Source organism: Lactuca virosa, chromosome 8 (assembly GCF_052849685.1).
Source record: "Lactuca virosa cultivar CGN04683 chromosome 8, Lactuca_virosa_CGN04683_v6, whole genome shotgun sequence".
Lineage (NCBI taxonomy): Eukaryota > Viridiplantae > Streptophyta > Magnoliopsida > Asterales > Asteraceae > Lactuca > Lactuca virosa.
This window is the reverse complement of record NC_136433.1, coordinates 174,795,093-174,814,476: the sequence shown is the minus strand read 5'-3', so window position 1 is coordinate 174,814,476 and position 19,384 is coordinate 174,795,093. Positions and strand designations below refer to the sequence as shown.

Genomic DNA, 19,384 nt, shown 5'->3' with positions numbered 1-19,384 from the left:
TGGCATGCCCTACCCGACCCTCAGCTCATATCTGGATTGCTCCAATACCCTCAAGCCCTCAGTACGAGTCTGGCATACCACCAGGTCCTCAACTCATATCTGGAATTCTACTGAGCCCTTAGTATGAGTCTGGCATGCCCTACCCAGCCCTCAACTCATATTTGGAATGCTCCGGGGTTTGTTGGCTACAACACAAAGTAGTACAACCTCAACCCAATAATATACTGACAGATAACAACCATATACAGATAATCGTGCAGACAGAATCATAGGTAGTCCTACAGATCTACCAGACTAGCATATCAAAACTAGCATGCAAATCTATCCCATACTCAGTATATCCACAATATCAGGTTATCAAACCAATGGGCCATCCTTGGTGCCTTCAACCCAAAAGTATAGTGAGAAAAACTAACCTCAATCCGTTGATACGCAAATGACTGTTTGCACCGTCGAATCGGATAACCTTGCGCCAACTAACAACAAATAAATCCCAATTAAAAATTATGTCATAATCCATTAATTGTGGTCTCAACTCATAATTCCCGACTCCTAGGGTAAAAGACCATTTTACCATTTCCTTAATACGCCCAACTCATACTTGGCCCAAGGCCCATTAACAGCCCAATCAACACATCCCGAGGCCCAAACCAAACCTAAGGCCCACTCAAAGTCTTGAGGTCCAACCAGAGCCCAAACAGATAGTTCAACGCCCACAGAAACAACCCAACCCAACCGAAGCCCATTCCAAAGAGTCCAAGTTCATAAAGCCCAATACTCATATGATCAGACGTACGCACGGTGTACATGGCTCATATGCACGGCGTACGTCGCCAGTTCAAAAACGAGCATCATAGACGGATTACCGTTCCGACACATAGTAGCTAAGATCCGATTCACCTTGAATCTCTTGCATCTGACGGTAAGGATTGATTGTGCGATCTATTGCACTTCTGGGGATTGGAGACTATGTCTTGGGAGTAGTTTGTGGTCGGTTTAGGGCAGAGGTTGTTTCAGCTACTGCAGTTCAGATGTGGATGATCGAGCTGGTGAGTGAGTCAGGGTGCGAGACCCTTAATGATATGATTTCTATAGCCGAGAGCGGGAGATTTGTTGGAGCACTTTGGGAAGAAGGGTATTATATGGGAGGTCTGCGGACAGGGTCCCACAGGATGGTTATTCAACATTGTCAGGATTCAGTGGTTTTAGTAACCGTTATTGATTGGCAGAGGAAAGCGCCAAGGGAAGTAGCTCGTTGTTGAGACATTAGTTGGAGCATCTATCTTTGGACTTCAAGATTTGGGTGTGGGATCATTTGAGCATTAGGGACTGTTGGGTTCCCTAGGATTCAAGAAGTGTTCATCTAGTTATTAGAAGCGTGTGATCATTTGGGGTTGGCTAGTAAAGGAGTACTAGTTGGAAAGGTCTGGTTGTCATCAGATCGATTGTTGGAAAGTGATAATGATTGGGAATTCTCAAATTTTCATGTATTGTGAAGACTTAGTTGAATCTAAGTGGGGGAGAATCGTCCCGGAATACAGAAGCAGGATCGGTTTTGAAACTGGGATAAGTTTCGCATCGTTTTCAGGAAGGAAGACAACCCTAGTGGCTGCTTGGTTTGAGTGTTGTGTGAGTTGGGAGTTCAGTAAAACTCCCCAACATGTGAATTGCGTCTTCTCGGTGCTTGATAGCAGAACTTGGGGAAATCAGGTTGGGATTCTAGCTATGAATTAAGTTCAGTTGTGTGTTAGGTCGAGTGCGTGTTCGACCGGTATGGAAAGTGTTGTAAGACTGCGGGGGTAGCCGTAGCATTCACTAGCGATCAGGTAGTATGGGACATGTTGTAAGACTGCGGGGTAGCCGTAGCATTCACTAGCGATCATGTAGTATGGAAAGTGTTGTAAGACTGCGGGGGTAGCCGTAGCATTCACTAGCGATCAGGTAGTATGGAAAGTGTTGTAAGACTGCGGGGGGTAGCCGTAGCATTCACTAGCAGCAGATAGTGCTAGAAGTTTTGTAAGTCTGCGAGTGTAGCCGTAGAATTCGCAAGGTTAGCAGATAGTGTTAGAGTGATGTAAGTCTGTGGGTGTAGCCGCAACATTCACTAGGTTGGTAGATAGCATGAGTGTGTTGTTAGATCGCGTAAGGAACAGTAGTACCCACCAGTTCGGGTGTAGCAGTGACGATATGGAAATCCACGGATTGGTTTATGGATTTCCCCAGAGGGATTAGATCTGGTTAAGCTAGTGATAAGACTGTAGAAGCGCCACTACATATATGAGATCAGGTAAGCATTGGACTGCTTAAGGATGCGTGAGATAAGGCTGCCATTGGTCGGGTAGCAATCACTTTTAGCCTTGGATTTGGTGTCGTCAGGATTCGACGCATGGACCCGATCGGTTGGATCAGGAGGTTGTTAGAGTCGCAGTGGCATGATAACTAGTGGCAACTAGTTCCAGAGAAGGATTTCGTTCAGAAGTCGTGTGAGTCGACTAAGTAAGGAGTCATTTGGCTCCGCAGCCGGGCCGGAACCCGGTATTTCAGATGATTGGTGAATGAATTGAGACCAGGGAGGTCTGGTTAAATTTTGGAAAGCATCCATGTGGCAACATACTGTTTAAGGCAGTTCAGTGTTTTGGGTAGTTTTGGGACCTCGAGCAGTATTAGTGTTTCAGGTTTGCAAGTGCGGACGAAGAAATTGATTGATTGGAGAAGGGATAAGTCATTCATAGCGGGATTATCTGAGCCTTGGCCAAGTATAAGTGACATGCGGGGATAATTGGATCTGTGATTTCAGTTTTCTAGTGGGAACCATAGGTTATCAGAAGTTGAGTAGTCAGTTGAGGGATAAACAGACTAGATTCAACGATAATGATTCAGTATGAGTGGTCTGTCAGGGATTCAGACCATCTCGAGACAGCAAATTTCGGACAGAGTACATGTGATCTTGTTGTGAGGAATTCGTTCACCTACGGATTTTAGGTCTTACGAAGATTGGTCACGGCTACCCTGGGAAGGCTAGGGTGTGCCTAGGGTGGTGACCATGTTACTAGAATGTTTGGGCGTGTAAGGAATGGTAAGGAATGATTTCGAGGACGAAATCTAATTTAAGTGGGGGAGAGTTGTAACACCCCATTTATTATGGCAATGAGTATGGAGTAGTGACGGGTATTTATGCCATTATGGCAATGAGTATGGAGTAGTGACGGGTATTTATGCCAAAGCAAACCCTAACCCTAATGACCATGTGCAACCGTCACCCCTCCCCCTTATGCCTCCCACCACCGGCCGCCACCCTATTCTCCCTTGCTCCCCCGACCACCGAGCCACCATTATGCCTTTCCGTCATTGCTGAAGACAGAGACCATCTTGTGGTGTCGTCGTTCAGTCGTTAACGAAGGGGAGTGGATCGTAGCCGCCATTTCCGACCGTTAGAGCCATTGTCACCGCCATGCCGCTGCGTTACCGAGCCTGCAGTTGTCGCTCCTTCGCCATCGCAATGCCACACGTCGCTGTCGGAGACGCAGATGATTGAAGGACCGGCGAGCCGGTTGATGGATGTCGGAGCAGAAGAGGCTGAAAGGAGAATCATGATGTCGCTGCTGTTGTTTTCCCCATCGGAGTTGTGCGCATTCCTCGCCTCCGTCTTTTGCTGCCAATGGCCGCTGTCGTCGTCACTCCGAGAGGCTGAAGAGCTGCTGCCATTTTCGCTTCTGTCATCCCCGACCACCGCCAGAGGTGGCTGTTTTATGTGTATTTCTCGTATGTGTGTGTGTAACATGGTGTGCTTATGTGTGTGTAGTGACGTGATGTTGGGCGATACTAGGCCGAAAAATCTATGAAAAACCCCACCACCACCACCACCGTGAGGTGGTGGCTGCCACCACGTGCCACCGTCGGCCACCACAAGGGTGGTTGTGTGTGTAGTGTACGTGTTTATTTTGGAGATTTGCATTGTAAAGTTGTAAACGATAAAGGAATAATGAAAGAAACCCTAACCACCACCGTGAGGTGGTGGCTGCTGCCTCCTGCCGCCACCAGCCGCCGTTGGGTGGCGGTGTGCTTGTTGTGTTTGATTCGTTGGGATGTTTGGTCAAAGCGACCAATAAAACCCTAATGAGCCTAGTGAACCCTAATTGATCAAAAGACCTAGCTATTGGGCCTATTGGGCTAAGATGGGGTTGGAAACCCTAATTAGGGTTTAGAAAACCCTAATATTGAATTTATGGGCTTGGACTTATCGGGACCCACATTTGGGCCATTGGAATGGAATTTTGTATTAAGCCCAATCACTCCATATGATTTATTTAGAAGAGTGATGGACTTAATGGATTAAGTCCTTAATGGGTTAAGTGAGAAACACTTAACCCTAATTGTCATTTTATGTGAAACCCTAATTTCACTTGGGTTTATTGTTGGGCCTTTCTTTTGGGCCTTGATGATTGGGTTATTAATGGGCCATCCAAGATCAAGCAAATGGACTAGAATAATTAATGGGCTTTGAGGTAAGGCCCATATGAGGAGTTGGGCCCAATTTGGAAAATTGGGCCATAGATGGGCCATAGTTTGGGCCTTTATGATTATGTGATATTGGGCCATTAGAATGTCGAATGTTGGACTGGACTAAATGGTTGGGCCTTATGGTAAGACCTTATAAAGGTTTGGGCCTAATTTGGAAAATTGGGTCATATGTTGGGCTTTGGCCCATTACTTGACTTTTGGGTCTTTGGAGTGTGAGTTGGACATTGGGCTTGGAACCCAATTATTAATTGGGTATTGTTTGATGTTGACAGTTCAGGAAACTGTCAACCAGCAGCTGAAGTTTTATCTGCGGGGCTTCAGCAGTGCCAGGTAAGTTATCCTCACTATACTCAAGGGTCTAAGGCACCAAGGTCGGCTTTTTGGATTGTTATCTGGTTATGTTATGCTAGTATGATCTGTTAGATCGGTATCCTAGAGGGTAGGATAATATTATGTGGTATGTGGTATGATCTGTTAGATCGGTATCCTGGTAGATAGGATGGTATTATGTGTTATGTGGTATAGTCTGTTAGATCAGTTGTTGTCTATAGACTGTAATGTGATTATCTGTTATATGTGCACATGTTTGTTTGGCGGTTGAGGCTTATCTGCTTTGTGCAAAAGCTAATAGACCTGGGCATTCCAACCTGTTGGTTGTGGGGCGTGACTATTCCATCCCGAGGATGATTGGACTCACAGTATGAGGGCATTCCAACCTGTTGGTTGTGGGCCTGGAGTATTCCATCTCGAGGATGATTGGACCTATAGTATGTTGGCATTCCAACCGGTTGGTTGAGGGCCTGGGGTATTCCAACCCGATGGTTGACTGGACCCATAATATGTTGTTTATGATTATATGTGTATTGTTGTGGGTATGGGTATTTTGGGGGAACTCACTAAGCTTTGTGCTTACGGTTTCAGTTTATTGTTTCAGGTGCTTCAGATGACTCGGCAAGGCGAAGGCGTGACCGTACACATCCTCGTGTTTTGGACTTATGGTTTCTGGGATACTCTGATATTAAACTATTTTGAAAAGATTTTGTAATAACTAATGGCTTTTTGGATGTTTGAAAAAGTTTAAATTGGCTTGATTTTTATGGGTGTTATAGTTCTGGAGTAACTTCTACTCACAAGAACCACCTCAAAGGGACCAAAACCATAACAAAATACCACTTAGCTAGATCTGCATGAAAGAGTTGTCAAGTTTGAGACTTTATACCTCCAGAAGATAGATCTAGGTGCACAAAGCCTGGATTCAAAAGCTCCAAGTCAAGAAATGACTCTTCAAGAAGTTCCTTCTTCTTCCTCAAGCACCAAGACACACATAAATCACTTTGAAGCTCAAGAATCACTCAAATGGAGGCTAGGTTTTCGTTCTTAGGGTTAGAGAGGATGGAGGCAGAAGGAAATAAGGGTTGGAGGTGAGTTAAGGTCTTTAAATAGGGTCCAAGACCCTAAATTAGAGTTTTAATCTGGCTTGAAGAACACAACGCGTTCCCTTGGGGAACGCAGGGCATTCCCAAATGCACCCGCGTCCAAATTCCCGTGTATGCCATGCGTACCCGTTTTGGCCCAACACCCTTCTAACTTCAAATGGTCATAACTTTTGCTTCCCTTACCCGTTTTCGACGTTATTTATATCTACGAAAAGGTTACGAGAAGTCCTACACATCTATAAACTTCATTTAGTATGAAAACCAACCGAAATTAAATCTAAAATTCATAAAAGGCCTGAACCAACGCCTTTACTGATACCCTTGGGCTCTAAAGCACAAACCGAACCCTATCATCACATAACCAACATTACCCATATCCAAATGGGTCTAAACCTTTCTTCCCAAAGGCCCTAAGCCTTATGATAACTGATGATCAGGCCACGACCCCAAATAATGAAGCAATTCGAAACCGAGTGTTACAATAAGAGCAAGTGGGCTCTTAACTAAAGTTGTATGTGATCGTGGTAGTATTTATAAAAGTAAAAAAAATCTCCGGTAGAAATACTGGGATAAAAAAATATTAAATATCCTTTTGAATCAAAGGGTAAATATTCTAAAATTACATGATTTTTGGACGTTAAATGTGGTATCTGGAATGCATAGCCATGAACCTGCAAAAGATATGGAGGGTAATGCATTTGCAATGCGATTAACTGGTAATGAAACTCATTTGATGGTTGATTTGTCAGCAAAGAATGTGAAGCCGCATGATATTTTATTAACCTTGAAAGTGCAAAATCCAAAAAATGTGTCTACACTCCAAGCAATATACATTTCTAAACAGAAAGTACGAAAGACTGAAGAAAAAGGTATGAACCAAATGCAAGGTCTTTTGACATCTTTGAAGAAAGGAGGTTGTATTTATTATTATCGTACAAATAATTTGTCTAACAAATCGGAAGATTTATTCTTTATTCATCCAAAATCATTGGAGATATGAGAAGCATTTCCACAAGTGATATTGATAGACGCAACTTACAAAACGAACAAGTTCGAGATGCCTCTTCTCGAAATTCTCAGTGTAAGTTCAACTCAACTAACATTTTGCATATGTAACATCCCAAAAACCATAGTGAATTTTTTTTGATTTTTCAAAGTCACTTTCATAAAAACCATGTAACAATCAACCATTGTTTTCCCAAAATATCATAACAAATCATAGTATAAAACATCACTCAAATCATAAAAATTCGTAGGATGATGTGTACGATCAAGCCTTCGCCTTTCCCCAATCATCTGAAGTACCCGAAACATTGAAATCCACAACCGTAAGCCAAAACTTAGTGAGTTCCCCAACATACTCCACACCATAATACAATAACAATTATAATATATAGGGTTTGTTGGCTCGTGGCCTCAACCCAGCCATCCAGGGTTTGTTGGCATATTGCCTCAACCCAACCATCCCGGGTTTGTTGGTCTACCGCACAAAGCAATACCACCTCAACCCAGCCATCTAGGGTTTGTTGGCCTCCCGCCTCAACCCAACCACTAATATGTCGACATATGCAATAGATAAACAATAATCAGTAAGTACATGAAATCATACAAATCTACCAATCTAACAGGTCACTACAGCATAACAACATCCTATATACCGGGATACATAACACAACCTAGTGGGCCGACATTGGTGCCTTCGACCCACGAGTATAGTGAGGAAAACTCACCTCAAAGACCAAAAGTTAGCTGAACTGATCACTGCTCCAAATACCGGCTCTACAGGTCACCTATACAACAAACAGGGACCAAGCCTCAATCTACTACTAAAAGTACTCCATTTGACCTAAAGTCGAACTTGGTCAATGGTCAAATGTCAACGTTCAATGTCACTCGGTCAGTTATCACGTCGTAACCATCTATTGGTCACGTCATGACCTAATAAATCAGAATAATTGTAATTCTTCCATTATCATGTCGTGACACCCAAGTTCTCACGTTGTGAGGACGCTTTGGACAGAAATGAGCTATAAGCTCTTAATCCATCAAGCCTTGCAATTCAGACCTTCCAGAAGACTTTCTCTACCCTAGAACACCATAAAAATCATAGCTTTTTAGACATGCATGTCCAATGCATGTCCCAAACACAAGCTAGGGAAAACCAAGAAAAGAATGGGGTTAGGATCTCATGCAAGAGTCCTAAAACCTAACCATACTTCAGATCCAACACTTATCTCATCAAAGGGACACTGGAGATCCATAAAGTTGGCAACTTTATGGACCCTTATCACTATATCAAGCCTAGACATGAAAGATGGTGCATAAAAACCTAGATCTAAGCTTATAGACTCATAAAGCATTGAACTTGGAAACTCAGAAGGGTCCAGAAGGTGTGAAAATGGACTTTGGTGAAGCTTGAATGTTGAGTTGATGCACTAATCTCTATCTTTCCTTATTCTTGGCTAGAAAACACCCAAATGGAGCTCAAAATCAACTATGGAGGATTAGGGTTTCAAGGGGGGGGGGTGTTAGGAGGTGATGGAGGTTGAGGGTGAATAACCCTAGCCTTTACTTCTTTTAAATATGAGAAAAATCCCCAAAATTAGGGTTTGGCTCGCAACAGGTCTCACGGCATGACCCTTAATTGGTCACGTCATGACTCCTAAAGATATGTGTGTTTCTTCCAGCGTGGTCACATCGTGACACATAAGTGCTCACGTCGTGACCATGATTAAACCTCAAAGAATTCCATCAGATATTCAAAAAAAGTGTTTACCTAGAACTAGGTGTTACAACATAGCATTCGTATTTATGCATGAAGAAAAAAAATCAATTACACATGGGCATTAAATCTTTTAAAGTCAACATTGGGTGGATCGCTTTGCCCTCAAGTTATCATCACATATATTGAGTTGACGTTAATGAAAGCATGTCATCAAGAAATTTAGTTTACACGTGGGCATTAAATTATTTAAAGTCAACGATGATGAATTTAAGGGAGTCTATCAACCCATTAGAACTTTAGTTTTTGAACCCATTGTTCATAAAACTACATGTAGTCGTCCAAGCTTGAAGCAGAAGCCTTTCAAAGATAATCGGGTTGATGCACCAATTGAAGATCTATGTGGACGTAGTTATTTAAACATGTCTAAACTTGGGTTAAGTTCCATTAAGATTCACGAACCACTAAGACATAGTTCATATGTAGACTAAAAAATGTATTCATATTCATATATGAGTCCAAATGTATTACATCCTTACATTAAGTAAGTACACAATGTAAAAGATGATGGAGATTGTGGATTCTTATGGATCACTTCTTGTCTTGGTCTTCATAATGGTCCCAAGATCGAGTTGATTTAATGGAAGAGTTAGAAACACATATTATTGAATATGGCGATATGTTTGGAAGTGAATAACCATTTCAACTATATAACTCTTTAACTTTCTTTTGTGAATCTGACTGCTTAAGAACTGGATGATTATGCATGATATGGTTGTCCTAATGGCTTCAAGGTATAACATGATATTACATTGTTTTAGCAAAGGAGCCAATACAACGTACTTACCTATTTGGTCTACTTCACCACGGATCTTAAATACTCGATGGATCTGGTTCAGATAGAGGGCACCGTCGGATCACTAAGGTTGAATTTTGTCCATGCTCAACGGGTGGGTTTTGCATTCAAGCATCCTTCTGCCTTTGCATTCAAAGGCCAATCTCCGTCCGACCTGAGGAAACCTTTGCAAGCCTCCATTACCTTTTGGGAGGCCTACGCCCTATATAAACTGTCTACTTTAAGATTGTCCCTTGGCCCGTACGTCCTGATACAAGGTTAGATTTCTAGCTCTTCCAGAGTTGTATCTCACTGATGGCTCAGACCTCCCCTTCCCCCGGGAAGGAGGCCTTCTTCGCATTTCACCTAAGCTATGTAGGAAAAGCCCAAATCTAATCTTAAGGAACAATGAAGCTTCACAGGGTCTTTTTGTCCAAGTGCAAGTAGTCTGCATCTTCACATACATGTCTATTTCACCGAGCCTGTCTCCAAGACAGTGCCTAGATCGTTACGCCTTTCGTACTAGTCAGAACTTACCCGACAAGGAATCTTGCTACCTTAGGACCATTATAGTTACATCCGTCGTTCACCGGGGCTTCTGTCGCTGGATCCCCTATCATCAACTCATCAACTTCCTTGACTTTTTGGCACTGGGCAGGCGCCAACCCCATACATGGTCTTATGACTTTACGAAGACTTGTGTTTTTGGTAAATAGTCGCCCGAGCCTGGTCACTGCGACCTCCTTTGTGAGGAGGTACCCTTCTCCCGAAGTAACGAGGCTATAATGACACTTAATCGCCGATGCTTTCCGCCATGTTACTAACCATAACAATTAATTTGTCTAGGGCAAGAACATGAATCGTGGGTTGGTGACTAAGGGAGAAACATCCTAATTCGATGGTCACGTAATTAGGCGATGGATTTTTCATTCTTGTTGTAAATTAATATATAGATGATAACATTGTAAACTGTTTTCATAGATTAATTGATTGGATAACGGTAAGTGAATATCTCAAAACTACTATTAGTGGTCTACTTCATTCAAATGATTTAGGCATACTTTATATATCCTTTCTATTCTATGTGGTAGAGGTTAGTTTGTAACACAAAGAAAGCCAACTAAACATGAAGTTTGCTAATTGCTCCTAAGTCCTAATATGAAAGATTATGTCACACCAAATGTGCTATTAGAAGTGGATCCAAATAAAACGATAAATCTTAGGTATTAAATATTAATATTTGTAGGTATACCACCTGATATTACCTTGGTGCCTAAGGTATGAACTGAACAAAGAAGAAGAAAAGAACAAGAATGAGGAATTACTTGGTGAACTTTATTGCTGAAAAAGATAACTTAAACATCCTAAGCAGTAATCTTATTTATACTAATAAAACTAGACTCCTACTCTAACACAAAAATTGCATAAAAGGAATGTTTCCTAAAATACCCCTAGAGCTAAAATTGTCTCAGATTTCCTCTTGTGATAAACCGATTAATCTAACAATCACCCCCTTAATTGGTTTGTCCACGCCTATCACTTACAACTGTGTTTCTCCGCCATTAACCACCGACGAACACCACCATATTCACAACCTTTGTTCACCGTCGACCTATCGGCTGTTTCACCTGCAAAACCCATCGACAACAGTTTCTTTAAGCAACACCATGTTTAGCATTTGAATATAGAGAGCTCACCTGCTATCATCATCACCGAACCACATACAATCTTGTTGTACCTTGTTCCAGTAACCTGTTTTACCAAGGCAACAACCACCACGATTCTCGACCTTTCCTGGACACCCGACCTCCACCTTGGTCACGTCCAAAGTCCTCCATACCTTTTGATTGTTCACAACACACATAACATGCACCATGACATCCCGTTAGGCACGTTTATTACCATCTCGACTTTTCCCGGATTCACAACCTCTCCCCGCCCAGATCCACAACCATCCGATTTGAACTTCCACCGCCATAATGTTCACACATTGTTGTTTGTCCATTCCTTTCTTGTCTTGACAACCATACCTTTGTTGATCCATTATATTCCGAGATATTCTTCCACCAAACGCCCTCGGTTCATCCTTCTCGCATATGTCGTATGCATCCATAATCAACTTGACTTTGATTCCCCACACCGGATAATTCGTTGGAGTCAAAACCGGAACTTGAAACGTCATCGAACCTCCTTTTTTAACCAATGACATCTTATTCTCCATTTGACAACCCCGACCTAATCAAACTTGTTCTGAGAGCACTTTTCCACCGAACAACAATACAAGGTCACGACCACCTTTACCGTCTTTCATCACCCGCAAAACGAACCGAATCAAAGCCACCCACTTTGACGTCTTCTCGTCCGTTTATTTTGCGCCTTCGGTTAGTCTCTCTCTACCTTAGAACAAGCCTAATGAAGAAAAACCGGGGTTGTTGTTGAGATGCTTCAACTCGTGCTAAAAAACAATCCACACCCCCTTAAACCGAACCCGGTTCCCGCTGCGTCTGCCCTGCAGCGAAAGGCTACAGTTTTCTTGAAATCAACTCTCAAACCGGCCCCCTACGTCTTCACGAGCCCTAGGCTCTGATACCAATTGTATGTATACCACCTGACATTACCTTGGTGCCCAAGGTATGAACTGAACAAAGAAGAAGAAAAGAACAAGAATGAGGAATTACTTGAACTTTATTGTTGGAAAAAGTTAACTTAAACATCCTAAACATTAACCTTATTTATACTAATAAAACTAGACTCCTACTCTAACACAAAAACTGCATAAAAGGAATGTTTCCTAAAATATATCTAAGACTGTCATTTCCTCTTGTGCCAACAATATTACATACATTAAATTCAATAACTGCATACCTTTTGAGGTTAGAATGTGACCGAATATTCTTAGCCCAATTCAAAATCTAAATTTAAAGCCCAATGGCCAAACCAATATACAAAATTAGGTTAGTTATGTATTTTGAGTTTTTATAAGTGTTTAATTATTTATTTAATTGTTTCTTGTCGGCATATGCAATCCGTTTCTATGTGATTGTCGTCTTCTCCAATGCATTTCCATTCTCTAATTAGGTGACTTTGTATACGATTTAATGTTTGTAAATATAATATCCAATCATTGGTGATTAGTTACATAGTCATGGTTTCTTTAAGTTTAGTGTTCTTAATGATTAGTACCAAAGAAAATGATAAATATAGTTTGGCTAACACGATGCGTTATTCATCATACAAAATTATAACGCGAAACAACAGGCTCGCTATGAAACTTGTGCTGCAAAATGAACCCCACATACAAAAAAGGAGCATTGAAAAGCTAATTTTTAGTTTTTATATTTATTTTATACCTAAAAACATTTTAAAATTTCTCTAAACCTTAATTCCAAACTTCGATTTGGCTTCAAATTTTGTATAATATAAGTAAAAGTTCAAAATTTATCTTCATATTGAAGGAAAATGGTTTGTAAATTTTGTATAATAATTTTCTTAATAGCCATTTTGTGGTTTGATTTTTCAGTGACAATTTCTTAGTATAATTTCGGTGTCTAATTCAATGTCTATTTTACAGTGTTCTTTTCAGGTTTTATTTATTGTTTCATAGGTTTTAGACGTCTGAGTTAGGGTGGGGCGGTGTTCACTGCACCTCACGATGCTCTACCCCAACTCAGTGTAGGATACAGTAACACCATAATCTTAAACCTTAGATGTTGGACAATTAATTTTATCTAATTGTTTTGTTTTATTCGTACTTTGATGCTAAAATGATAAAAAATTTAATTATATAATGAATTACATACTTACTTAGCAATAGTTATAATGTTAGTTTCATTCTTTGGATTCTAAATATTCATTTATTAGTTTCAAGTTTCAACACAATGGTTCACTCCCAAAATAATTATTTTTAACCGGTCAATCCACTACTAATAATCTTTATGAATTAAGAAAATTGGCCCATATAATCGATTACATGTTGGGTCCAACCCAATTTGAAATTTGGACTTTAGCCCCGACCCGAGTGAAAGATCTGCGAATACAAGTCAACTTCACGTCAGCCACTTTCGGGTACAAAACCCCTTAATTTTACTTATTGACCCCTCTCTTTACAATTATTTCTCTTTCGGTCCCTATATTGTGTCTTCTAAAACAATATCTTGAAAGGGGGAAAGTTTTGTGATTCGCAAAGAAGAAACAGCAGCAGTAGAAACCCTAGAACGTTTTTTCTTCTTTGCCTGCGAATCAAATCAAATCAAATACACATACAAACATATCTACGAAGGGAGTATTAATTTGGTGAGCGACTGCTTCTTTGTGTGCGTGTGTGTGTGTTTGAAGTTTGGTGAGATGGGGAAGAAGAAGAAGAGAGTATCATCAGACGTATGGTGTTATTACTGCGACAGAGAATTCGATGATGAGAAGATCTTGGTTCAGCACCAGAAGGCGAAGCATTTCAAGTGCCATGTCTGCCATAAAAAGCTTTCAACCGCCGGCGGTATGGCCATCCATGTCCTGCAGGTTCATAAAGAAACTGTTTCCAAGTAAAGCTCTACTCTCTAATTCGTCATTCACTTCACTGATTTTTCTTTGCGAACGAGCTATTGGTAAACATTCTAATATTGTAGGATGGTTTTGCCCTTGCACAACTAATGTTTGTAATCATCCGCAACAATTAGTGTTTTTTTAACTAGCAGATGATAAGATCACAGTACTATACTAAAACATGAATCTATATGCCAGAAACATGAATTAACACCCAATTTTTTCAACCATCATCTAGGCATAGCTTTTGTTGCATCATACTGGTCTACTAGTAGCAGTGGCAAAGATAAGTTCTTTGCTCAGGGCGTTGAAATTGAAAGTTCGAGAGAGTAGTTTACATCATATACAAATTTCTGTATTTTTATCTTTTCAGGCTTGAGAGGGCTCAAGTTGCATACCAAGTCCTATAAATACGAAAAATCCTGTAAGGTTTCAACTATCATTCAAAGTTTGAGCAGTGTGGATTGGTTTTATTGCTCCTTGATACATACACCCCTGAACAAGGAAATCAATCAGGAAACAATCTTGACACATATGCCACTGATCCCATTTCCAACAATTGTTATACAAATGATGCTAAAAACATGATTCCTCTTTAAAATTTCAAGATCAATAGACGTGCTATTAAGTTATTTAAAATTGTACTTAATTGCTGGATACAGGGCAATATAGTCCATAATGATTTTCAATGGGATTTGTAGTACAAGTTTGCATGCTTCTTATATGAAGAAAGTTGTTGGAAGACATACTATAATTGTCTATTGTAGCTTGCTAATTTCTGATCTTCAATCATTTATTTCCACTTGATTATTTCTCCTGAATTTGTTAATTAACCATCAATATTTATATTTTTGAATAATATTTTACAGGGTTCCAAATGCTAAAGAGGGCAGAGAATCAACAGATATTGAAATTTATGGCATGCAGGGGATCCCACCAGATGTATTGGCAGCTCATTATGGTGATGAAGGTATTGATAGTTAATTGACATGAATTGATGACTAGGCATCCACCTCAACATTTTTTGCCACGTAGGACAAATAACAACAATGCAATTTCTTACACTTACTTTTTTTTGCAGATAATGACAACCCAACTAAAGTTGGAAAAATGGAGATTCCTTCTTCTCATGTTGGTTTGATTCCAGGATCGTTAGGGTATCCTCCAGCAACAATGCAGTCTATGTAAGTAATGTTTTGCTGCAAATATACTTTTATCATTTAAATATATGATCTTTACTTGAAAATATTAGGGTTAACTACAAGAAATATAAAAAATAAAAATAAAAATTGTAGCGCACAAATAAATGAACTGCATTGATGTATCTTGAATATATCCCAAAACATTGTAACCAACTGGTGTTGTTGTGTATCCCAGGATTTTACATTTAACATTTTTGAAAGGGAAATATCTGATAAAGTCCCAATATTTTGGGTCAGTTTACGGTTTAATCCCAACATTTATTTTTTGAACAGAAAAGTCCCGATTATCTAATTTTATAGGACAATATGTCATTTTCTGTTGAAAAAAAAAGTAAAGACTTCCGTTAATTTGAGCAAAATATAAAATAATCGGAACTTTTCTGTTCAAAAAATAAAACTTACCCAAAATATTGTGACTTTATCGGAGATTTTCCTTTTAAAAATATTTTAAATACAAAGATGAAGTGATTATTATTTAAATGTAGCACCAAAAGTTACAATGTTAAAAATTTCAATTACTAAAGTATTCAGCTATGTAATGTCGCTAACTAAACCCTAAAACCTAAACCCTAAACCCTTAGTCCTAAAAAACACTAAGTCTTAAACAACATTAAGGTTGTGTTTGGCGTGCTAGCTGAAAAGCTAGCTGGTAGCTGAAAAGCTAGCTGATGGTTAAAAAGTTAGCTGCTAGCTGATAAGCTAACCGATAAAAAAGAGTGTTTGGTAAAAACTGGCTGATAAGCTAGCTGGAAGATATAAAATTACATAAAAGGGCATTTTCAAAATTTAATTCTCTATAATTAATTAAGGGTATATTTGGGAAGTTTGTAAAAAGCTCCTAAAAAGCTACTCCAAGTAGCTTTTTGGCTTACCAAACACGACAACCCAAAAAAGCTCGAAAAATAAGCTAGCTTTTCAGCTAGCTGTGGCGCGCCAAACACAGCCTAAACCCTAAACAACCCTAAACCCTAAACCCTAAGTCTTAAACAACACTAAACGACACTGAACCCTAAACAACACTAAACCCTAAACCCTAAACAATCCTTAAACCCTAAATAGTGATTTTGTTATGGAATTTTTGATGCAGTTACAACCCTGGAATACCACGTGGTGGTTGGGCAGTGGCACCTCGACCACAGCCATGGTTTCAACAGAATTCAGTTGCCTCAATTCCTTCAATGGTGGTGCAACAACAACAACAACAACAGCCTTTATTTCCTGTTCAAACTATGCGGGCTCCTATCTCATCATCAGGGGTACAATCGTCATTTCCAGTTGCTCCTCCTGGATCCTCCATACCTTCTGTTCTTGTATCTCAGCCATTGTTTCCTGTTGTTGCTCAAACTTCACCATATTCTGCTTCCACAATTCCATTGGCTTCTCCTTTAGATTTAAACAACACAACCGATTTGCATGGAGTTAATATGAATATGCCAAGGGGATATCATAATCCAGCTTTTCAAGGTTAGTTTTTATATATACATTTTTTTTTTCAGTTTCTTTTTGGGATAAAAAAATAGTCCAAGTTCTATATATACCATTGTAGTTTGTTTTGAAATTTTGCCTAGAAAATATATACATACATGTTTGAGTTAAAAAAAAATAAATTATTCTATAAGAGTATCTCCAGTGCGACTTTTTATATTTTATTGTTATTTGAAATAATTATTGAATTAGACGAGTTTTTTTACTTTTTGTATGAACCACTTAATATTCATTATTTGTGTTTTGTACATGTAATCTTCTTTCAATCGTATTTCATTTTGCTCCCTAATTTCAATTGTTAATTTGTTCTATTAAAATTTCAATAGTATATCATTTTAAACTACATAAGTAATGATTTTCATCTTTTTAATTTTTATCGATTATACAAAAATATCAAATAAATCCAATCATAAGTAACAACAATATGATGTGTGCTTAAGAACGAAAATTAAATGAGAGAGATTTATAAAATATTTTAGATTTTTCTAAAAAAAGATCTTGAAAAATAAATAAATAAATAAAATTTAATTGCAGGTGGGGTAGCGGTTACTTCACATTCGTATGCTTCCGGGCCCAATACAGGTGGACCTTCAATTGGGCCGCCACCTGTCATTGCAAATAAAGCTCCTGTTATTCCACCACCAACAAATGAAGTCTACTTAGTCTGGGATGATGAGGCCATGTCCATGGTATCTTTTTTATTTTTTATTATTTTTTTAATAATAAAAATAAAAATATTTAATTTTTTTTACATGTTTATTAACAGGAGGAAAGAAGAATGTCTTTACCAAAGTATCAGGTTCATGATGAAACAAGCCAGGTAAGTTGTACAATACTCTTTTACATTGTTATAATTATTATTATATAAAAGCTACTTAAAAAATCATTTTTTCAATTTCTTTCAAAATAATAATAATAATAATAATAATAATAGTAATAAATAATAATAATATGTGGAGAAGAGTTATCTGAGCCTTTTGCTCAGCTGTTTTTGGCTATTCCTCGGTTGGATCCACCATTTTTCTGAGCATCAAAGTTCAAGTAGGTATTTATGGTTGTTATTAATATTATTTATTGTAAAACTTTCAAAGTATGTGGATTTTAGAACTAATATTTGTTATTATTATTATTATTAATTTCTAATATTTGTTGGATACGGGTGGAACAAGTAACAGATTTTTGCCCATTCGTTACAAAAATATACAAACTTTGCCAGGTCAGCTTCTTCTGGAAAATTGCTTAGATGCAAATGCAATGCAATGCTAACCTCTCCAGTTACTAAAATATAATATTATTTAGTTTTACTTTTTGATGATTGATGATCTTTATAATATTGTTTTTTGTTAAGGGAAGGGTAGAAATGTAATTTTTGTGTTATGGGTGGATGTTTTTTGTTTTTGTTTTTCAGATGAGCTCAATTGATGCGGCTATTGATAGGAGGATTTCAGAAGGTAGGCTTGCTGGTAGAATGGCCTTCTAGAAGCTTTGTTATCAAGTTAGAAGAAGAAAGAAGAAAGAGAGAATTTGCAAATGGTGATTATGTTATTGTTAATGGAATTAAAGAGAAAAAAAGGAAGTTTGTTGCTATTTAGAAAGTGTATTAAGGGGACAAATGATGTTTAAAGTTTTTTTTTTTTTTTTTTTTTTACTTAATTATTAATGTTAATCAGGAGTGATGAGCTGGAAGTGAATTTTTTTTAGGTGTTTGGAATGGGAAAATTTGTTATAGTTGAAGCATGGGTTCAAAGATATGTAATTTTAAGACAAAATTGCAAGAATGGTCTCTGTGGTATGTCGAAAATTGTCACTTTGGGCCAAACATGTTTGGACTAGCACCAATGGTCCAAAAGTTTCCATTTTGTTGCTAGTTTGGTCTATTTTTGTTTTAAATGACGATTTTACCCTTTGTATTTTGTTTTTCAGTTTTTTATTACATAAATGAAAAAAGAAAAGAAAAAATCTCTCTCTCTCTCTCTCTCTCTCTCTCTCCGATGGAACCTCTCATCTCCTCACCCTAACTGCCACCACCGCCGTCAGCAACCTCCATTGCCCTCTTCCTTTCTTCTATTAACTTCGCCGCCCTCTTCCTTTCTTCTGTTAACTCACATGTCCTGAAACCCTAACTGTCGTCACCAACCTCCGTCGCCACCCTTCTTGTTCCGGGACTAGGGTTTTCATCTTCAAGATCTGATTAGAAGGCGTCGTCGTTGGAGAAGGAGAGAGATGAAGTTAGGGTTTGTAGAGGCGACGACGACGGCTAGAACGAGGGGGGGCAAGTCTAAACCCTAGCCGCCACCACCTTAGACCACCTGCTAGGGTTTCAGTAGACTCGTGGCGGCTTATGAAGATGCAATTCAGGCAACCATTTTGAGCGGCGAATCAAACAAAAAAGTTCTAGACCTGTTGGGATTCAACTGTCATCGTTTATGCCGTCCTCCCTCCCAAATGACCACCGCATCTAAAAACCCTAGTAGCGGCGGCTCTGAAACCCTAGTAGCGGGGGCTCTAAAAACCCTAGTTATGGTGGCGGGTTGTGGTTCCCGGTACATGGTGTTTTTTTTGTAAGGGACATCGGAGAAAATAAGAGGTGGTTCTCTAGTTCTGCAAAGACAGATGGATTGGCCGGAGAAATAAGTGAAGGTTG

The 19,384-nt window shown here is 39.2% G+C and overlaps 2 protein-coding genes across 2 annotated transcripts; both read left to right on the top strand.

The window, feature by feature from the left end:
* Positions 1 to 6,612: 6,612 nt before the first annotated feature.
* Positions 6,613 to 6,957, top strand: LOC145131074 (uncharacterized). Its single transcript, XM_079065811.1, has one exon. It carries the CDS (start codon positions 6,613 to 6,615, stop codon positions 6,955 to 6,957), a length of 345 nt encoding a protein of 114 aa, XP_078921937.1.
* Positions 6,958 to 13,671: 6,714 nt separating this feature from the next.
* SUF4 (zinc finger (C2H2 type) family protein) lies at positions 13,672 to 18,474 on the top strand. Its single transcript, XM_079066999.1, has 7 exons — positions 13,672 to 14,052; positions 14,923 to 15,023; positions 15,135 to 15,237; positions 16,343 to 16,719; positions 17,275 to 17,429; positions 17,507 to 17,560; positions 18,149 to 18,474. Exons 1-7 carry the CDS (start codon positions 13,859 to 13,861, stop codon positions 18,218 to 18,220), a joined length of 1,056 nt encoding a protein of 351 aa, XP_078923125.1. The 5' UTR covers positions 13,672 to 13,858; the 3' UTR covers positions 18,221 to 18,474.
* The last annotated feature ends 910 nt before the right edge of the window (positions 18,475 to 19,384 follow it).

Bases quoted from the DNA above. Each gene is read 5' to 3' on its own strand.
- LOC145131074 (XM_079065811.1), top strand. From the start codon at position 6,613: ATGCATAGCCATGAACCTGCAAAAGATATGGAGGGTAATGCATTTGCA.
- SUF4 (XM_079066999.1), top strand. From the start codon at position 13,859: ATGGGGAAGAAGAAGAAGAGAGTATCATCAGACGTATGGTGTTATTAC. The intron at 15,024-15,134 runs GTATTGATAGTT...TTTTTTTTGCAG, and splicing joins AGCTCATTATGGTGATGAAG to ATAATGACAACCCAACTAAA. The intron at 16,720-17,274 runs GTTAGTTTTTAT...ATTTAATTGCAG, and splicing joins TCATAATCCAGCTTTTCAAG to GTGGGGTAGCGGTTACTTCA.